The sequence below is a fragment of the Enhydra lutris genome, unplaced genomic scaffold (genome assembly GCF_002288905.1).
Source record: "Enhydra lutris kenyoni isolate GAN:26980312 unplaced genomic scaffold, ASM228890v2 scaffoldscaffold52, whole genome shotgun sequence".
In the NCBI taxonomy this organism is placed as follows: domain Eukaryota; kingdom Metazoa; phylum Chordata; class Mammalia; order Carnivora; family Mustelidae; genus Enhydra; species Enhydra lutris.
In genome coordinates, this window is record NW_019154136.1 from 12642686 (window position 1) to 12658028 (window position 15343).

Genomic DNA, 15343 nt, shown 5'->3' on the forward strand with positions numbered 1-15343 from the left:
TGTTTTGTTTTATTTCATTGTATTGTATTTTATTTTATATTTTATTAACTTATTTCATTTCATTCTTTTATTGCACTGTATTTTTTTTGTATTGCGTTATATCATATCATATCATATCCTATTATATCATATTATCTTACATTACTGGCCATTTCTGGCGAGTCTGGGTGGTACCTCCAGGAAACCGGCTTTAACCCGTGTCCCCAGACTCACGGGGAAACGTCCTTGTCCATCCTGAGCTGTGCACACAGGGCAACTTGGTAGGCTCCCAACTGGCCTTGACTGTCCTTGGAGACCTTAGGTTCCCCCTGCCCTCCAGTGCCTCCCCCTACCCCACACTCCCAACCACACTGTGGGGGAAGGACCGGTCTTGGGGCGCCGTATCATAAACATCATACACTTCCTTGGGGTCTGAAGAAAACCCCGAGGTCCTTGACCCGCCCAAGTCGTAATTCTCCGCTGTGCTCTGCTTCCACTGATAAGGTCCCTGTCCCCAGATGACCCTTCTAATCCTGGGGACCAGGCATGGAGCCTCCTGCCCCCCTGAGCCGTAGGCTTGGGGTCCTTGCCAGCTCGTGGGATCATTCCAACAAGCCTAACACATCCTCCCTGGGGACCCAGGGCTTGTCACCTCTCGGTACTGAAACCCCTGCAGATTCACTGCGTCCTCCTAGGAAGTCCTCGTGGCCTAGTGTGGTGTGTATCTGGGGCCTAGAGGAACTATAGGATCCTTCTGGCCTCCTTGGGGACGTCCTATATCGGTCCCTTCCCTGTCCCGTGACAAACAGATGTACACTTCATGCCGTATGGGGCAATGCCGCTGGTTCAAACCCTCCCTCTCCCCATGACCTGCGTCATTCATTGCCATCTTCAAGGTGTTTTCCCCCCACCCCAACTTTGAAAGAAGGGAGCCCTGAAAATGTTGTCACGGGCTCTCGGGATTCTCATGAACGCCTTGCCGTGTGCACAGAGAGCTGCAGGGATGTCGTGGTCCTTGGGGGGCAGACACAGGGTGGCTCTCATGGCTGTGGTGGATGTCCTGGGTCCTGGGTGGACCTTCTTCTTCTGGTGCAGGTGATTCTACCTCCAAGTGCTGTGGTCCTCACACCCTTGAAGGGGCAGGGGTTCCTGGACCACGGTGGCCTCAGGCAGCGAGTGGCCGGTCACCCAAAGTTACCCCGGCACGAATCCCACCCCACCACGCCCCAGCCGCCATGACTGTGCACGGTGCTTTGCAGGTGGAATTCCAGTGCACACCTAAAAATAGGCAGGTGATCCTGGATTGACCGGGTGAGACCTTCTTAAGCCCGAAAGCCGTCAGACGCAGAGGGCTGGGTGCCACGGGAGTCACAGAGACTGGGCAGGAGGGGAAACTGTCGGCATTCCAAGAGTGGGGTGTGGGGGAACCTGCTAGGAGCAACGTCGAGGCTCTAGGACCAACAGTTTGCCCCCTGTGTGACAGCTGTGCCCCAGAAATAGAGACCTTAGCCCCACAATCGCCAGGACCCCGCTTCCGCTTGGGACCTCCTTGAGGACCGGTTCATGAGATGGGGGTCCCCTCAGACCCTTGCTGGAAGCACCTAGGGAAGCCAGCGGCTATCAGCACCCCCTCCCCAGGTCATGGCTCTAGGAAACTCCTGGGAATATAGACAGTTGGGAGGGGCTGGGGAAAGGAGACGAGGGGTCTTTAGGGTCACCCCAGACATCGGCTGTCCATGGATGACATGCCTGTCCATCTGTCTTTGTTTCTGGACACTCAGATATCCCACCCTCTCCGCTTCCTGCTGGCGTCCCAGCCCAGACCCTAGATCAGAGGACTCCCACTTGGATCCCTTCAGACGTCACCCAGACCCCAGGCCCCCTGCCCGGGGACCCTGCCTGGATCTCGGACTCCTGTCCACAGACCACCCCCCGACTCCGCTCAGACCGTGGACTCCCACTCATGGAGTCGTCCTGCACCAGGAACGGGTGGGCCAGAGCTGCCCATCCCACACAGCAGGGAGTGGGACAGGGGCAGAAGATACTGTCACTGTCCCTGCTCCTGTTTGAGGGGTGCACCCGGCCCAGCAGGGCGGACCCACATTCCCATGTGGCAGTGGATCCTGGAAAGGCTGTTTGGCCTCAGTTTCTCAGAGGGTCGCAAAGGCCAGAAGGAGCCTTCCTAACCCCAGCTGGGGTCATGCACCAAGCAGAGGTGGGTCCCTACTGTCTCAGATCCCCATGAGAAGCCAGTCCCCTGACCTGAGGAAAGGGGTCCAGCTGCGAGCCAGGTGCTGGGGGATGCCGGTAGCCCTGGGCTAGGGGGCCCCCAGCAGTCAGGCCTGGTGGGTCCGGGTCCTAGGGGACTGAGTGGGGGGAGATCCCGGGGCTTGGTGGAGAGGTGTGGGATCCTCTGCGTTGGATCTTGGCAGGGGTGGGTGGTCTCCGCTGGTGTTGCGAAGGATGCAAATCTGGAACGCACTGGCTGTGACAGTCGGGGGGGGGGGGGCATGTGACCGGGGGTCCTCGGCCCTGGCAGGCCTGAAGTTCTTGTGGGGCCAGGTTTAGGTGTCCCTTCAGAGGGTTCTGGGTAGGGGTTGGGGCGGGGGCGTGGTTACTCTCAGTGGAAGTCCAATGATCCAAGAAGGGGTCTGCACAGGGTTGGGGGTGGGGTGGGTTCCAGGGTCTGGGCGGGGACCAGGGCTGGGGTCTTCGACGGGTCCTGGGCGGGGGTGGGAAATCTGAGTGGGGGTCCCTACTCTAGAGACTACTAGGATCACTACTCCTACTGAAGACTGGGGTCAGGAGGGGTCGGGAAGGGGCCCCAGGTCGGGGTCCGGGTCCAGGGGAGGAGTCAGTCCGCAGGGGTGTGGGGTGTGGGGGGGGGGGGGGGGGGGGGTCCCCGGCCGGGGCCCGGGGTCCGGGCGGGGTGGGGGCGGGGTCCCCGGGAAGGGTCTGGTTGAGGTTCCAGGGTCTTGGCCGGGCAGACAGGTGTCCATGGGTAGGGTCCAGGGGTCCGGGTGGAATCGGGGAGGGGTCTCGGAGTCGGGTCAGTGTTCCGGAAGGGGTTCCCGGGTTGGGGCAGGGTTGGGGAAGGGTCCCTGGCGGGGTCCTGGGCCGGGGCGGGGTTCGGGGATCTGGGCAAGGTCGGGGGGGGGGTCCCGGGGCTGGGCCGGGGTCCGGGGGGCGGGGGGGGGGTCGGGGAGGGGTCCCCGGGTTGGGGCCATGGTCGGGGCGTGGTTCCGGGAATCTGGGCGGGATCGCGGAAGGGTCCCCGGGCGGGGTCCGGGGTCGGAGCGGGGTAGCGGGGAGCTGGGCGAGGTCGGGGAGGAGTCCCGGGGTCGGGGCGGGGTTCCGGGGATCGGGGCGTGGTCGGGGAGGGGTTCCCGGGTCGGGCCCGGGGTCGGGGCGGGGTTCCGGGGGTCTGGGCGGGGTCGGGGAGGGGGCCCGGGGTCGGGGAGGGGGCCCGGGGTCGGGGCGGGGTTCCGGGGGCCGGGGCGGGGTCGGGGGGGGGTCCCGGGGCGGGGTCCTGGTTCGCGGTCCGGGGAGAGCAGGCGGGCAGGCGCGGAGGGCGGGCCGCGCGGGCGCGTTTCCGCCGGCCGGTGTCGCGCCGGGTCCCGGGGGCGGGCGGCGGCGGGCGGCGCGGAAGCGGCGTCCGGGCAGCCATGTCGCCTTTGTCTGCGGCGCGGGCGGCCCTGCGGGTCTACGCGGTGGGCGCGGCGGTGATCCTGGCGCAGCTGCTGCGGCGCTGCCGCGGGGGCTTCGCGGAACCAGGTCAGCAGGGCGCGGGCGCGCGGACGGGGGGCAGCGGGCAGGGGGCGGGGGGCGGCCGGGGCGTTGGCGACAGCGGGCGTTGGCACGCTCCTCGCAAGGCGGGACCCGGGGCGGGGGGCGCGGGCGGGCTGGCGGCGGGGGAGGCGCGCGGCGGGGGCTGGGGAGGCCGAGCGCGCCCCGGGAGCTTCTCGTGCGCGCGCGTCTCGGCCGCCCCCTCGCGCCTGCCCCGGGGCCGGGGTCTGCCGGAAGCCCGAGACCTCGGCCTCCGGGGTCACGGCCGGGCCCGCGCGCGCGCCGAGCCCCCAGCGCCCCCCGACCTCGGGCTGTGCGCGCGCCGGCGGGGGTCGTGCGGAGAGCGCGCGCGGGCCGGGAGCGCCACGGGGAAGCCCCGGAGGCTCCCCCCCACCCCCCCAGCCGGGGGTTAGGCGGCAGCGGCCTTCCCGGAAGGCCTGGCCGCGGCGCCGCGGGGCCCAGCGCGGCCGGCGCACTGGGGAGCCCGGCCGGTGCTATGGGGACCGCTGCCTGCCGGGAGCCGAGTCCGCGCCGCTGCCCGGAACACCGCCGCGCCCTCCCCAGGCCTCGGGGTCGGGACCCGCTCAAGCTCTGGTAAGCCCCGCGGGACCGCCGGCGTGCGCCCTGGGTCTCCACAGACGCATGCCCGGGGCCGCCAAGCCACAATCCCGGAGGCCTTTCTGCGTGCGCGGCTGCGCGAGGACGCACAGGAGCCCTCGTCTGTGGGCGCAGACATGGCAGTTTATTTTTAGGTGACAAATAAGTGTTTTCCAAAACAAGGTTTTCCGCGGGAACTGGGGTGGGGAGCTGCCTCGTAGCTATGCTCCTTCCTGCCGGGCCTGCGAGGAGAGCCGGACTCTGAGCGCTACTTGTGCAGTTGGAGTGTGCGAGGGGGGTGGGCTCGCCTCTGCAGACGCTCCCGAGTGGAGCTGCACACGCACCATCTATCCTCGCCAAAATACACTTGACCTTCGGTCAGCGCTGGTGTGAAATGCCCACCTTCACTTACATGTTTCTTTTCTTTTTTGTGTGTTTTTGGTTGCCTTTTTTTTTTTTTTTGGATACGTACTGCACGGTCCCATAAGTGCATTTTTTCCTCCCTTACGATTTCATCACATTTTCTCCTCTCCCTTCCTTGTAAGAATTCCGCATCCAGGGTTGACATTACACAAAATCACGTGTGAGTGCACCCTGTGTGCCCTGGCTCAGGTTTCTGGACGACAGCGGGCTTTTCCTGGTTATGTTTTGGAGGCCGTCAGAAGTTATAAGCGGATTTTTCAGTGTGTGCCAGCCCCCACGTGCTTCCAGGGGTCAACTGTGCCTCTGAATTCCTTTGTCTACCCATTCACGAGGGAGGGGGTCACACTTGGAGAACTTCAGCTCTGAGTAGGAACAAGACATTTTTCAGGGAGCCCTACCCTCCCAGACCTCCACCCAGGGGAAATGACTCTTTGTTTTTCTTGAGTGGAGCTTTTAACTTGTGTGATAACACTGGAATTTGTGTTTTCTTTTTCTTTTTTTTTTTTTTTTCCTTAAAACGTATGTATAAGCATTAGAAGTGAATGCAGGGTAAGAAGGAGCAGGCATTCCGGGGCTTGGGGACTGGGAAGTCAACATGTGTCTTTTCAATCACCTTGTAAACGGAGGAACAAGGAGAAACCGCCCCAGACCCATAGAGTACCACCGCTTACGGGTACCTGTGTGGTTTCACTCTGAGTCGGGTCTTGTCACCTGCCTAGGAGCCCGAACCGGGAGCTTCCTGGTAAGACGGGGTCCATCTGGGAATGGAATTTAGCCTTGGACGTTGTGTCCCTGCGTGGGCACAGCGAAACGTGTGTTTGCAAAACTTGTTTGCCGTGTGTAAACGGGGATGGCGTGCTCTGTCCTTTCTACTTGTTGATTTAAAACAAAAACAAAAATCTGTGGAAATACAGAGTCCGCGTGAAGGCATGTGCCAGCCAGAGGAATCCTTCTGGGGGTTCCAGAAGACGATCCTTTATACATAAGGACGGACTTTGCCTTGCTGGCCCTCCGCGAGCCCCAGCCTGTCTGTCGTCTCAGAAATGATTTTAGATACTGGTGGGAGCGCGTCCCCGCCGTGGGTCTGCTTGTGGCCCACATCTCCAAGCGGCAAACCATTGCTTTGCCTTTTAAAGCTTTTCTGATCTGCCTCTCACTGCACTGGGCGTTTGGACAAGAGCCACTGAACTCTGCCCTAGGCTTCTTCCAGCTAAGCAGTAACAAAGACCCAGTTCCCATTTCCAGTTGGAAGTAACTCAACTTTTTTTTTCTTTCATTCTTCTTCTTCTTTTTTTTTTTTTTAAATCCCAGGACCAGGAGGATGGTCTTGGACCTTTTAGAAAGGGGACTGCGTAGGGCACCTATGAGGTCTGCTGCCACTTAGATTGTAGGAAGAAAGAAAGAAATAAGAGTGCAGCCGTCCTAAATGTTAAGATGTCTTATTTATTTAACATTTGTCCGAAAGCAAGATCCTTTAGAGACTCGTGATGGATGGTCGTGCCTCTTCCGAGACGATCTGATTTCCAGGTTCTCTGTCTTCTCCAGACTGTATCTAGGTGGCCCACGCGGTGAGGTGTGTCTCTTCGTCGTATCTTAAAATACATGAGCTAATGACCGCATTTTGTATCCGAACGTGATCCCAAAACTGAAGCTCTGGGCTAAGTGCTGCTCCAAGTTGCCCCGATGTGTAGACGTGTGGTCACGTGGGCAGGATCCACAAGGATCATCCATTAGAAATGAAACATCTCGATACATCAGTGTGTTCTGAAATGGAGACACTGTTTGGTTTGCTTTTTGGAGCGCAGTTATGATTTTGGATGGAATTTTCCTTAAAAATTCCATGGGGGGGAACGTGTGAGTAGCTCCGTCGGTGAAGCATCTGCCTTCGACTCAGATCGTGATCCCAGGGTCCTGGGATCGAGTCCCGCATTGGGTTCCGTGCTCAGCGTGGGGTTTGCCTCTCTCTCTCCCTCTGCCTGCTGCTCCCCTGTTGTGCTCTCCTTTTCTCTCAAGTAAATAAATAAAATCCTAAAAACAAATTCCGTGGGAAGTAGGCAGGCTTCCTGATACGGAAAATGGACTCGTTCACGCGTGCTGAACCTATGAAGGCCATACCCACCTCAAACTGTGTCAGCCAGCCCACTTACCGAGCTATTTTGGGAGGACTCCTAGTTTCCAGACTACAGGGCGTTGGAGCACCTATCCCGAGAAAGTGAATTCTGGTTGCTTTTGTGCGCACGTGGACACAGACGGTGTCTCTACGGACGTGAAATCGGGGGTACTCGAACTTCATGATTGAGGGTCCCTTTCCTCTCCAAAAAAAGGGAGGACCCCAAATAACCATTTGTTTAGGCTGCTAGGCGTTAAACCAGAAATTTAAAACATATTTAAGATCGTGTTTAAAATAACAAAGACAAGCCAGTTGCTTGTAACTACCAGTGATGTGGGTTTTTCAGATGCTAAATAACTCCATTCCCCATGACAGAGTTCTCCAAGCCACAGAGTAGGCTAGTAAGCCCAGTGGCCCCAGTGGTCTGTGTTTGCTGGCCTCCTGGGCGCCATTCAGGCCAAGGGGAAGGCGGCAGGCTCTCCGTCCTGCCTTGTCTGCCTTCCCAGGGATGCGCTGTTTGGCATTGTGGGGAGAACCCGGATGCTTTCGCTGCAAAACTCAGGACCCCCAGGAAGGCTTTGGGGATGGTTCCCAGAGGTGCTCCCACCACCTGCCAGGATGAGTGCAGAAAGCCTGCCTTGAAGAAACCTCTACTGGTGACCCTGATCGACGCCACTGGGAGCCAAGCGGTACAGATGGTGGCGGAACGACTGCCCTGCACAGTGGCTATCCAGGGGCTCATGGGAAAACTCCCCTCCTCGTCACCCGCTTTCCTGGGGGGCCCCAAAGATTGTGACCTAAGTGATCTGACTGGGCTTGTGGAAAGTGCAGCTTTGGGAGTCCTCTTTCCGCAAATCGTGGCTGTGTCGGATCCCCTCCACCAGTGCCGGAGACCCTGGACCTCGTCTCTCCACTGTCTCCCTGCAGTTGGTCACAGTGACAATGTCCTTTGTCCAGCCCAGATACCATGATGCCCCTTTATCCTGGGTGTCGTGACGTCTTCCAGGAAGACCTCATGTTGGCCAGCGTGGCGGGGTGTGGCTGTCCGACATGGGAGGCATTTCTGGCATGATGTTGAGGCTCAGTATCTTTTAAGGTTTTACCCTTGTCTTAAGAGTGCTCTGAGTAAGCCTTACCTTAGTACCACTGGCTTACAAGGTGAAAAATTCATCCTTTCCCAGCTTTGGACACCAGAGTCTGAGATCCAGGTGGGGCAGGGCTACTGAGATCCAGGCGGGGCAGGGCCATGCTCCCTCGAGAAGCTGTAGGAGCGGGTCCTTCCTACTTTTTTCAACTTCTTGGGGCTCCTGGTTTGTGTCCACATCCCTCCCATGACCTTAGGACATTTCACTTAATCACACCTGGGTCCTATTTCAAATAAGGTTCCATTCACAGGTTCTGCGAGTGCCCGAATTCTGGTGGGGGGCACTCTGGCATCCCCGCTAGACATCGAAATTGCGTTCTGGACATACTCCTGATACTCAGAAAATGCCTGGTTGGTGTGTGTTGTTTTTTTTTTTTTTTTAACCCCCTGAGCACTGTATAGTGGGTTGGAAACTTACAGACTCAATACACACCTTTGAATAGAACCCAGCTGCTGTTCTGGGGGTGTCCCTGCCCTGACCGGTGGCTCTGTGGGACAGGATGAGGGGACTGTAGGAACCTTGGGGGCTTGGCTTCTAGGTCAACTCCCGTTTGAGAGTCTGGCGATGCTGAAACTGGGGCACTGCAAATGTGTATCTGTGCGCATAGGTATGACTGCCCCGGTGGGCGTTGTCAGAAGCGCCTTTCACGGGATCAAGATGTCCATTACCATCCCACTAAAGTTACCGATGACGGATGTGCCAAAGATAAAAGGACCACATGCCACGTTCCAAAAGGCATCATTTGGAAACGTAAAATTTGGGGAGGAAAAAAAAAGAGAAAAAAGAAAACGTAACATTTGGAGGAAAAAAAAAAAGTTGCCATGCCTCTTAGCCAACTTAAAGACTGCTTTGTCCGAATTAAAAACTGTTTTTGCTTCTTGGATACCCGGGACCAAGCTTTGGGATGTAGTGCCTCACATGGTTGCTCACAAGGAGGCTCGAGGTGCTGGTGGGTCCTCCTGGGCTTGCGGTCGAGCTGGGGCACGTAGGCTTCGGCGGGCCGCCTGCAGTTTGTTCCCCCCAAAAGTGACTCCGCCTGGCTGGTGGCGAGATGGTGGATGGCCTAGCACAGGAAACGGTAAACATCGGAGGTGGGCCAGGTGCTGTAAAGACTGAGAAACTCAAAGACGTGCATGTTTTCAGCCACGCGGACTCCTGCGCGCATAGGAGCTCAGATGCGCACGTTTTAAGATGCGCGGAGTCGTGCGCGCGTAGGAGCTCAGAGGCGCACGTTTTCAGACGCGTGGAGTCGTGCGCGCATTGGAGCTCAGATGCGCACGTTTTCAGACGCTTGGAGTCGCTGCGCACGCCGCACCTAGGAGTGACCTGCAGCAAAGAGGCGCTCATCTGTCAGAGCGCATCCTCCGCTTTCCAAAGGCCATGCGCACCGGGAAAGGCGGCCCTGTGGGGTCCCTCTGCCCTGCGGCTTTGGAGGAGACAGCTGCTTCGGCATGTGGCGTGCGCTTGCTCCTCGCAGGGCACCCCCCCTGTGCCTGGACCCATTCTCATGCTGTGTTTGTCTTGCTGCTTCTCAGCAGGTGCGCAGGAATGAGTGGAGGCCCCGCAGGCGGGCCGCGGCGCAGAAGCCATGGAGGCGAAAGGCCTGGACCCGTCCCAGACAGACCTCAAGCTAGTGGCCCACCCGCGCGCCAAGAGCAAAGTGTGGAAGTACTTCGGCTTCGACACCAACGCGGAGGGATGCATCTTGCAGTGGAAGAAGATATACTGTCGCATCTGCATGGCCCAGATCGCCTATTCCGGCAACACGTCCAACCTCTCCTATCACCTGGAGAAGAATCACCCCGACGAGTTCTGTGAGTTCGTCAAGAGCAACACGGAGCAGATGCGTGAGGCCTTCGCCACCGCCTTCTCCAAGCTGAAGCCCGAGGCGTCGCAGCTGACCCCACCGGACACGCTGGCCGCCAAGGCCGGCCATGGCCATGAGAGCAAGCGGCAGCAGGAGCTCACGGCTGCCGTCATCGGCCTCATCTGCGAGGGCCTGTATCCCGCGTCCATCGTGGACGAGCCCACGTTCAGGGTGTTGCTGAAGACGGCGGACCCCAGGTACGAGCTGCCCAGCAGGAAATTCTTGTGCAGCAAGGCCATCCCCGAGAAGTACGGCGCCGTCCGCGAGGCTGTCCTCAAGGAGCTCAGCGACGCGTCCTGGTGTGGCATCTCCACGGACATGTGGAGGAGCGAGAACCAGAATCGAGCCTATGTTACTCTGGCCGCCCACTTCCTAGGCGGCGGGGCCCCCGGCTGCCTGTCCGTGGGCTCCCGCTGCCTGAAGACCTTCGAGGTCCCCGAAGACAACACGGCCGAGTCCATCACCAGGGTCCTGTACGAGGCCTTCATCGAGTGGGGCATCAGCGCGAAGGTGTTTGGGGCCACCACGGACTGTGGCAAGGACATCGTGAAGGCGTGCTCCCTGCTGGACATCTCGGTGCAGATGCCCTGCCTGGGACACACGTTCAACGCGGGCATCCAGCAGGCCCTGCAGCTGCCCAAGCTGGCCGGGCTGCTGTCCCGCTGCCGTAAGCTGGTGGAGTACTTCCAGCAGTCCACGGTGGCCATGTACATGCTCTACGAGAAGCAGAAGCAGCAGAACATGGCGCACTGTATGCTGGTCAGCAACCGCGTGTCCTGGTGGGGTAGCACGCTGGCCATGCTCCAGCGCCTCAAGGAGCAACAGTTTGTTATTGCGGGCGTGCTGGTGGAGGACAGCAACAACCACCACCTGATGCTGGAGGCCGCCGAGTGGGCCACCATCGAGGGCCTGGTGCAGCTGCTGCAGCCCTTCAAGCAGGTGGCCGAGATGCTCTCCGTCTCCAAGTACCCCACCATCAGCATGGTGAAGCCTCTCTTGCACATGCTGCTGAACACCACGCTGAACATCAAGGAGACCGACTGCAAGGAGCTCAGCATGGCCAAGGAGGTCATCGCCAAGGAGCTGTCCAAGACCTACCAGGAGGCGCCCGAGATCGACATGTTCCTGAACGTGGCCACCTTCCTGGACCCCCGATACAAGCGCCTGCCCTTCCTGTCCGCCTTTGAGAGGCAGCAGGTGGAGAACAGGGTGGTGGAGGAGGCCAAGGGCCTGCTGGACAAGGTCAAGGACGGCGGCGGCTACCGGGCGGCGGAGGACAAGATGTACTCACTGCCTGAGGAGCCGCCGGTGAAGAAGTTGGTGCTGGCGTCCACGCCGCCGCCCACCAGCGTCATCAACAGCATGCTGGCCGAGATCTTCTGCCAGACGGGGGGCGTGGAGGACCAGGAGGAGTGGCATGCGCAGGTGGTGGAGGAACTCAGCAACTTCAAGTCGCAGAAGGTGCTGGGCCTCAACGAGGACCCCCTCAAGTGGTGGTCCGACCGCCTGGCGCTCTTCCCCGTGCTGCCCAAGGTGCTGCAGAAATATTGGTGCGTGGCGGCCACGCGCGTCTTCCCGGAGCGGCTCTTCGGCACCTCCGCCAACGTGGTCAGCGCCAAGAGGAACAGGCTCGCCCCGGCGCACGTGGACGAGCAGATTTTCCTGTACGAGAACGCGCGCAGCGGCGCGGAGGCCGAGCCCGAGGACGAGGACGAAGGGGAGTGGGGCCTGGATCACGAGCAGATGTTCCCCCTCGGGGACGCCGTGCACGCCGGCTTCTTTGGGATCAGGGACAGCGGCTTCGTGTAGGTGCCGGCGGGGTGGGGGTGGGTCACCGTGGCACTGGCCCCCCGTAGGGTGCTCTGCTGTAAATACCCCCGGTGCGCATATGCGTGGGTGGCCTTGCGTGGGGGAGCAAAAGCACAGGAGAGAAAGACGGGCTGCCGCGCCTTCCCTCTGCGAGCCCCCAGCGAAGGGGCAGAAACAGCAAGGGAAAGTTCCAGAAGTCCCCTTGCGCACCCGCTGGCTGCTGTTTGCAGATAACGACTCGGGCAGCCAGCATAGCCAGCAGGGAGAGACGGCCGGAGGGAGGGAGCCCCCTTCCCTTCCTACGTAAATAAATTCCACTCCCAAAGCCGTCCTATTCTCCATCGGGGGGTTTGCGGTAAACCCCTGAAAAACATCCAAACTCGCGCATCGTTCCCAGCCCACATGCCTTCCAAAGGCCTTCGCAGACCTGTTGCGCACGTGAGCTCACGTTTACTATCCAGCGGAAGTGCGCGCCTTGCCTTTGGCACGGCCGGGGATGCCACGCTCCAACCCACGCGCCCCGAGTGGAGCAACCACAAGCTTTAGGTTTGGTGCAGAGCGTGAAAGGGGCCGTGGGGACAACGCAGGAAAAGAGGTGTCTTCTGCCTTTTGTACCGTTGCTGCCGTTTGCCCTGTGCATGTGGTCCTGGTGATGCCGCTGCCCTTGGGTCCTGAGCGTTCTCGCGCGTGCGTGTGTGTGAGTGCAGGGGTGTGTGTGTGTGTGTATGAGTGTCCCCAGGATGACCACAAGGCCCCCCGCCCTCGGGAGCCCTGCTTTCCAAAATAACCAGGGACCCAAGTGTGCCGAGGGGGATTTCGATTTCTCCAGGGGGCCACGGACTCTTGCATTCTGTCTTTTCAAAGCCGCACCACAGGGGCCTGCTGATTTTTTAAAAAACGGACGATGGGACACTTTCGCCTTGATTTTGGGGTCGCTCCTGCTGCTCGCGGAAACCCCAGCTGCTGGCGACGGTCTGCGTGGCCGAGCACCTCCAAGACTATCATAGACTTTTAAGGAGGCGGATGTGTCCGTGTCCTCGGGGGGGTTACCCCCCCGTGGTGTCGACCAGCGGCGAGACTTGTATCTTGATGCATCTGACTGGGTTTGAGCCTTCCTCACGGTATCTATTTTTTGTGGGTTTTTTTTTTTCTCGTTTTTTCTTATTTAACGCTTTCGAATTTCACTCTTGTTCAATAAACCCAAGAAGCAGATGAGCTCCTAATTAATTGGTCTGATGTGTTTTCATTGCGATGGAAGCCCTTCAACCAGGAGGGAGGCTTTTGTTGCTTTCTTCAAAGACATTTCCGGGCCACAAAGAACAGAGTCCATGGTGCTTTGTTCTAGGGTCCTTGGAAATGACAAAGGCTGTGATCCATTCTGGATATTTGCGCATCCCAAAATGTACGTAAATAAAGCCGCCGCTTGGTGACCGGCTGTCTGGTGGACGGCCTTTTGCATTTTCCTTCATGTGAGTAAGGCCGCCACTTGGTGACGTGATGCAGGGGAGCAGGCCTTTTGCATTTTCCTTCACTGGCTTGTGTTCGCACGAGAATGGTTTTATGAGCCTGGGCCTGTCTGAGTGGTGAGCGTGGACCTTTCGTTTTGTACAGGCATCTGGCTGTTGTCCAACTTGTCCTTCCTCCTTTTCACAAGGCACCCCACAGACAGACAAACGGACACGGCACAGTAGTCGGCACCGGCTGACCTCTTCCTGCAGGGAATTGGTTGCCTTGTTGCTAGGTGGGGGCTAAATAAATACTTCGTTTTCACACACAGACACGTGGAGTTGAGAGGGGACACTTTTCGGCCACGGTCACTGACATAGCTGATGTCTGACGCTCCCCAGGGAGCATGCCCTTGGCCGTGTCTGCTGGGCACCGAATGTGCCTGTCGCTGACCACGGCTGCTACGCACACAGCCCACGGCCCAGATGCATTCTCCTGTCTAGGTCTGCACCCCGCTCGGCTTCCTCACATGTGTGGGTCGCCTGTGTGGGATTTATGCTCATGTCTTATTCTAAAGCCCTGAGTCTGAGCTGCGTTGTTGTTGTCGTGGGAGTTAATCTGGGAGGCTTCCCGGAGTTGGTTCTTGGGTGCCATGGAGGTTCAGTCCTGCTTAGTGTCGTTCTGTGTGTCAGGCTTTCAGGACCTGGGTCAGATCTGGTTCCTGTTGTCCCTGAGAAAGCAGGTATTTGTGGCTCCTTGGAGCATGTGCTGTCATCAGGATCTGGCCATGGTCCCGTGACTCTGCACACGGCATGCTACAGACCCCAATCTCCCTTACACATCTTCCACAAAACGTCCCTGCCCTTCTGACGTTGCTCCAACTATCTGCAAACACGAGACCCATTTAGGATTTAGCACAACAGTTCCTATGAAGCCCGCCATCCTATCCTCTGGGGTCCCAAGGCATGCACATCAGCCCTGTCCTGTTAGGTCACGGGCATCTCAGCTGTCTGATACAGTCCTGTGCCCACATCCCACTTCCCAGGACACGGCCTGATCTGTGGCGTGGACCAGCTCTGCTTGCCAGAAACACAGACCCAGGCTCCCTTGTGGGATCCCATGATTCTAAACCTGCGTCATCCCTGGGTTCCCGGGTGCCTCTGCATGTCGGGACCTTGTAGTCTGTTTTCCCAAGGTTGGGGGAGCTCTGTGCAGCCCGTTGGTTGGTTGGTAATGTTGGCCTTCGTTATTCTGGGAGGATTCTCAGAATATCCACTCAGAGCTCAGACCTCTGGTGACAGAAAGCTTGAGATGCTCATCCAACCAGTTCAGCTTCTTGGTTTTCCCAGACATGCTGCATTCTCGTGGAGACATGGGACAAGGTATGCATTTCGCAGGTGGCAGGTGGCACGTGCTGAGGAAGGGGCTTTCTGGCAGGAATGGGCCGTCGTTTTCTCTGTTAGAACCTACAGAGCACGGTCCTTCTCGAGAGTTTTTATTGTAGGGTGAATGGCACCCTGCTCATCTCAGATGTTCAGAGTTCTGGGAGATGGTGCTTGAGGAGGCTTTTTTCCTGGGAAGGTCATGGCTGGGTTTTCCTGGAAAGGACCCATTGGCTGCACACCAGGCAGGAAAGATGGTGCCGCGTGCACAGTATCGGGGACATCAGCACTGTCCTTTGTGGGCAGCTGGAAATTTCACTGTGATTACATCCCTGCCTAGTGGGTTACGTCCGTAGTAAGCCTTGTGATTCTATGTCTGCATCAAAGGGATGCCATACATGTATGTATATATCTTGTCCGTATTCTCTTTATGTGTATATTCTACCTGCATATCAATTGTCTGTTTCTGTGTGTTATCTATCATGTTTCTATTATTTGTCAATACATCATCCAGCCACCCCTTCTTCCATCCGTCCATCCGTCTATCCATCTACTCACCCATTCTTCCACATGCCCACCCATCCATCCATCTATCCATCCATCCCTCCTTCGCTTTCCATCCATTTATCCATCCATCCACCCACCTATCCATCCACTATCCATTTATCTATCCATCCACCCATCCACCCACCCATCCATCCATCCATCCATTCACTCATCCATCCATCCATCCATCCACCCACCCACCCATCCACACATCCGTCCATCCATCCATCCACTTTTCCATCCATCCATCCAT

At 58.3% G+C, this 15343-nt stretch overlaps 2 protein-coding genes across 3 annotated transcripts in view; both read left to right on the plus strand.

Annotated features, from left to right (window-relative positions):
- Positions 1 to 3599: 3599 nt before the first annotated feature.
- The window catches only part of LOC111157095 (dehydrogenase/reductase X-linked), a 149699-nt gene continuing 137955 nt past the window's right edge, over positions 3600 to 15343 (plus strand). The window contains exon 1 of the mRNA XM_022518331.1: positions 3600 to 3753. Within this exon, the coding sequence (XP_022374039.1) occupies positions 3645 to 3753 (109 nt within the window). The 5' untranslated portion in view covers positions 3600 to 3644. The remainder of the gene's footprint in view (positions 3754 to 15343) is intronic.
- On the plus strand, positions 3666 to 12931 carry LOC111157094 (zinc finger BED-type containing 1). 2 transcript variants are annotated; one of them, XM_022518329.1, is made up of 2 exons: positions 3666 to 3753; positions 9576 to 12870. In XM_022518329.1, the coding sequence occupies exon 2, from the start codon at positions 9629 to 9631 to the stop codon at positions 11714 to 11716; it is 2088 nt and encodes a 695-aa protein (XP_022374037.1). In that variant the 5' UTR covers positions 3666 to 3753; positions 9576 to 9628; the 3' UTR covers positions 11717 to 12870. The 2 variants fall into 2 exon arrangements, with proteins under 2 accessions (XP_022374037.1, XP_022374038.1); XM_022518330.1 differs by lacking the exon at positions 3666 to 3753 and adding an exon at positions 4317 to 4359 and having other exon boundaries at positions 9576 to 12931.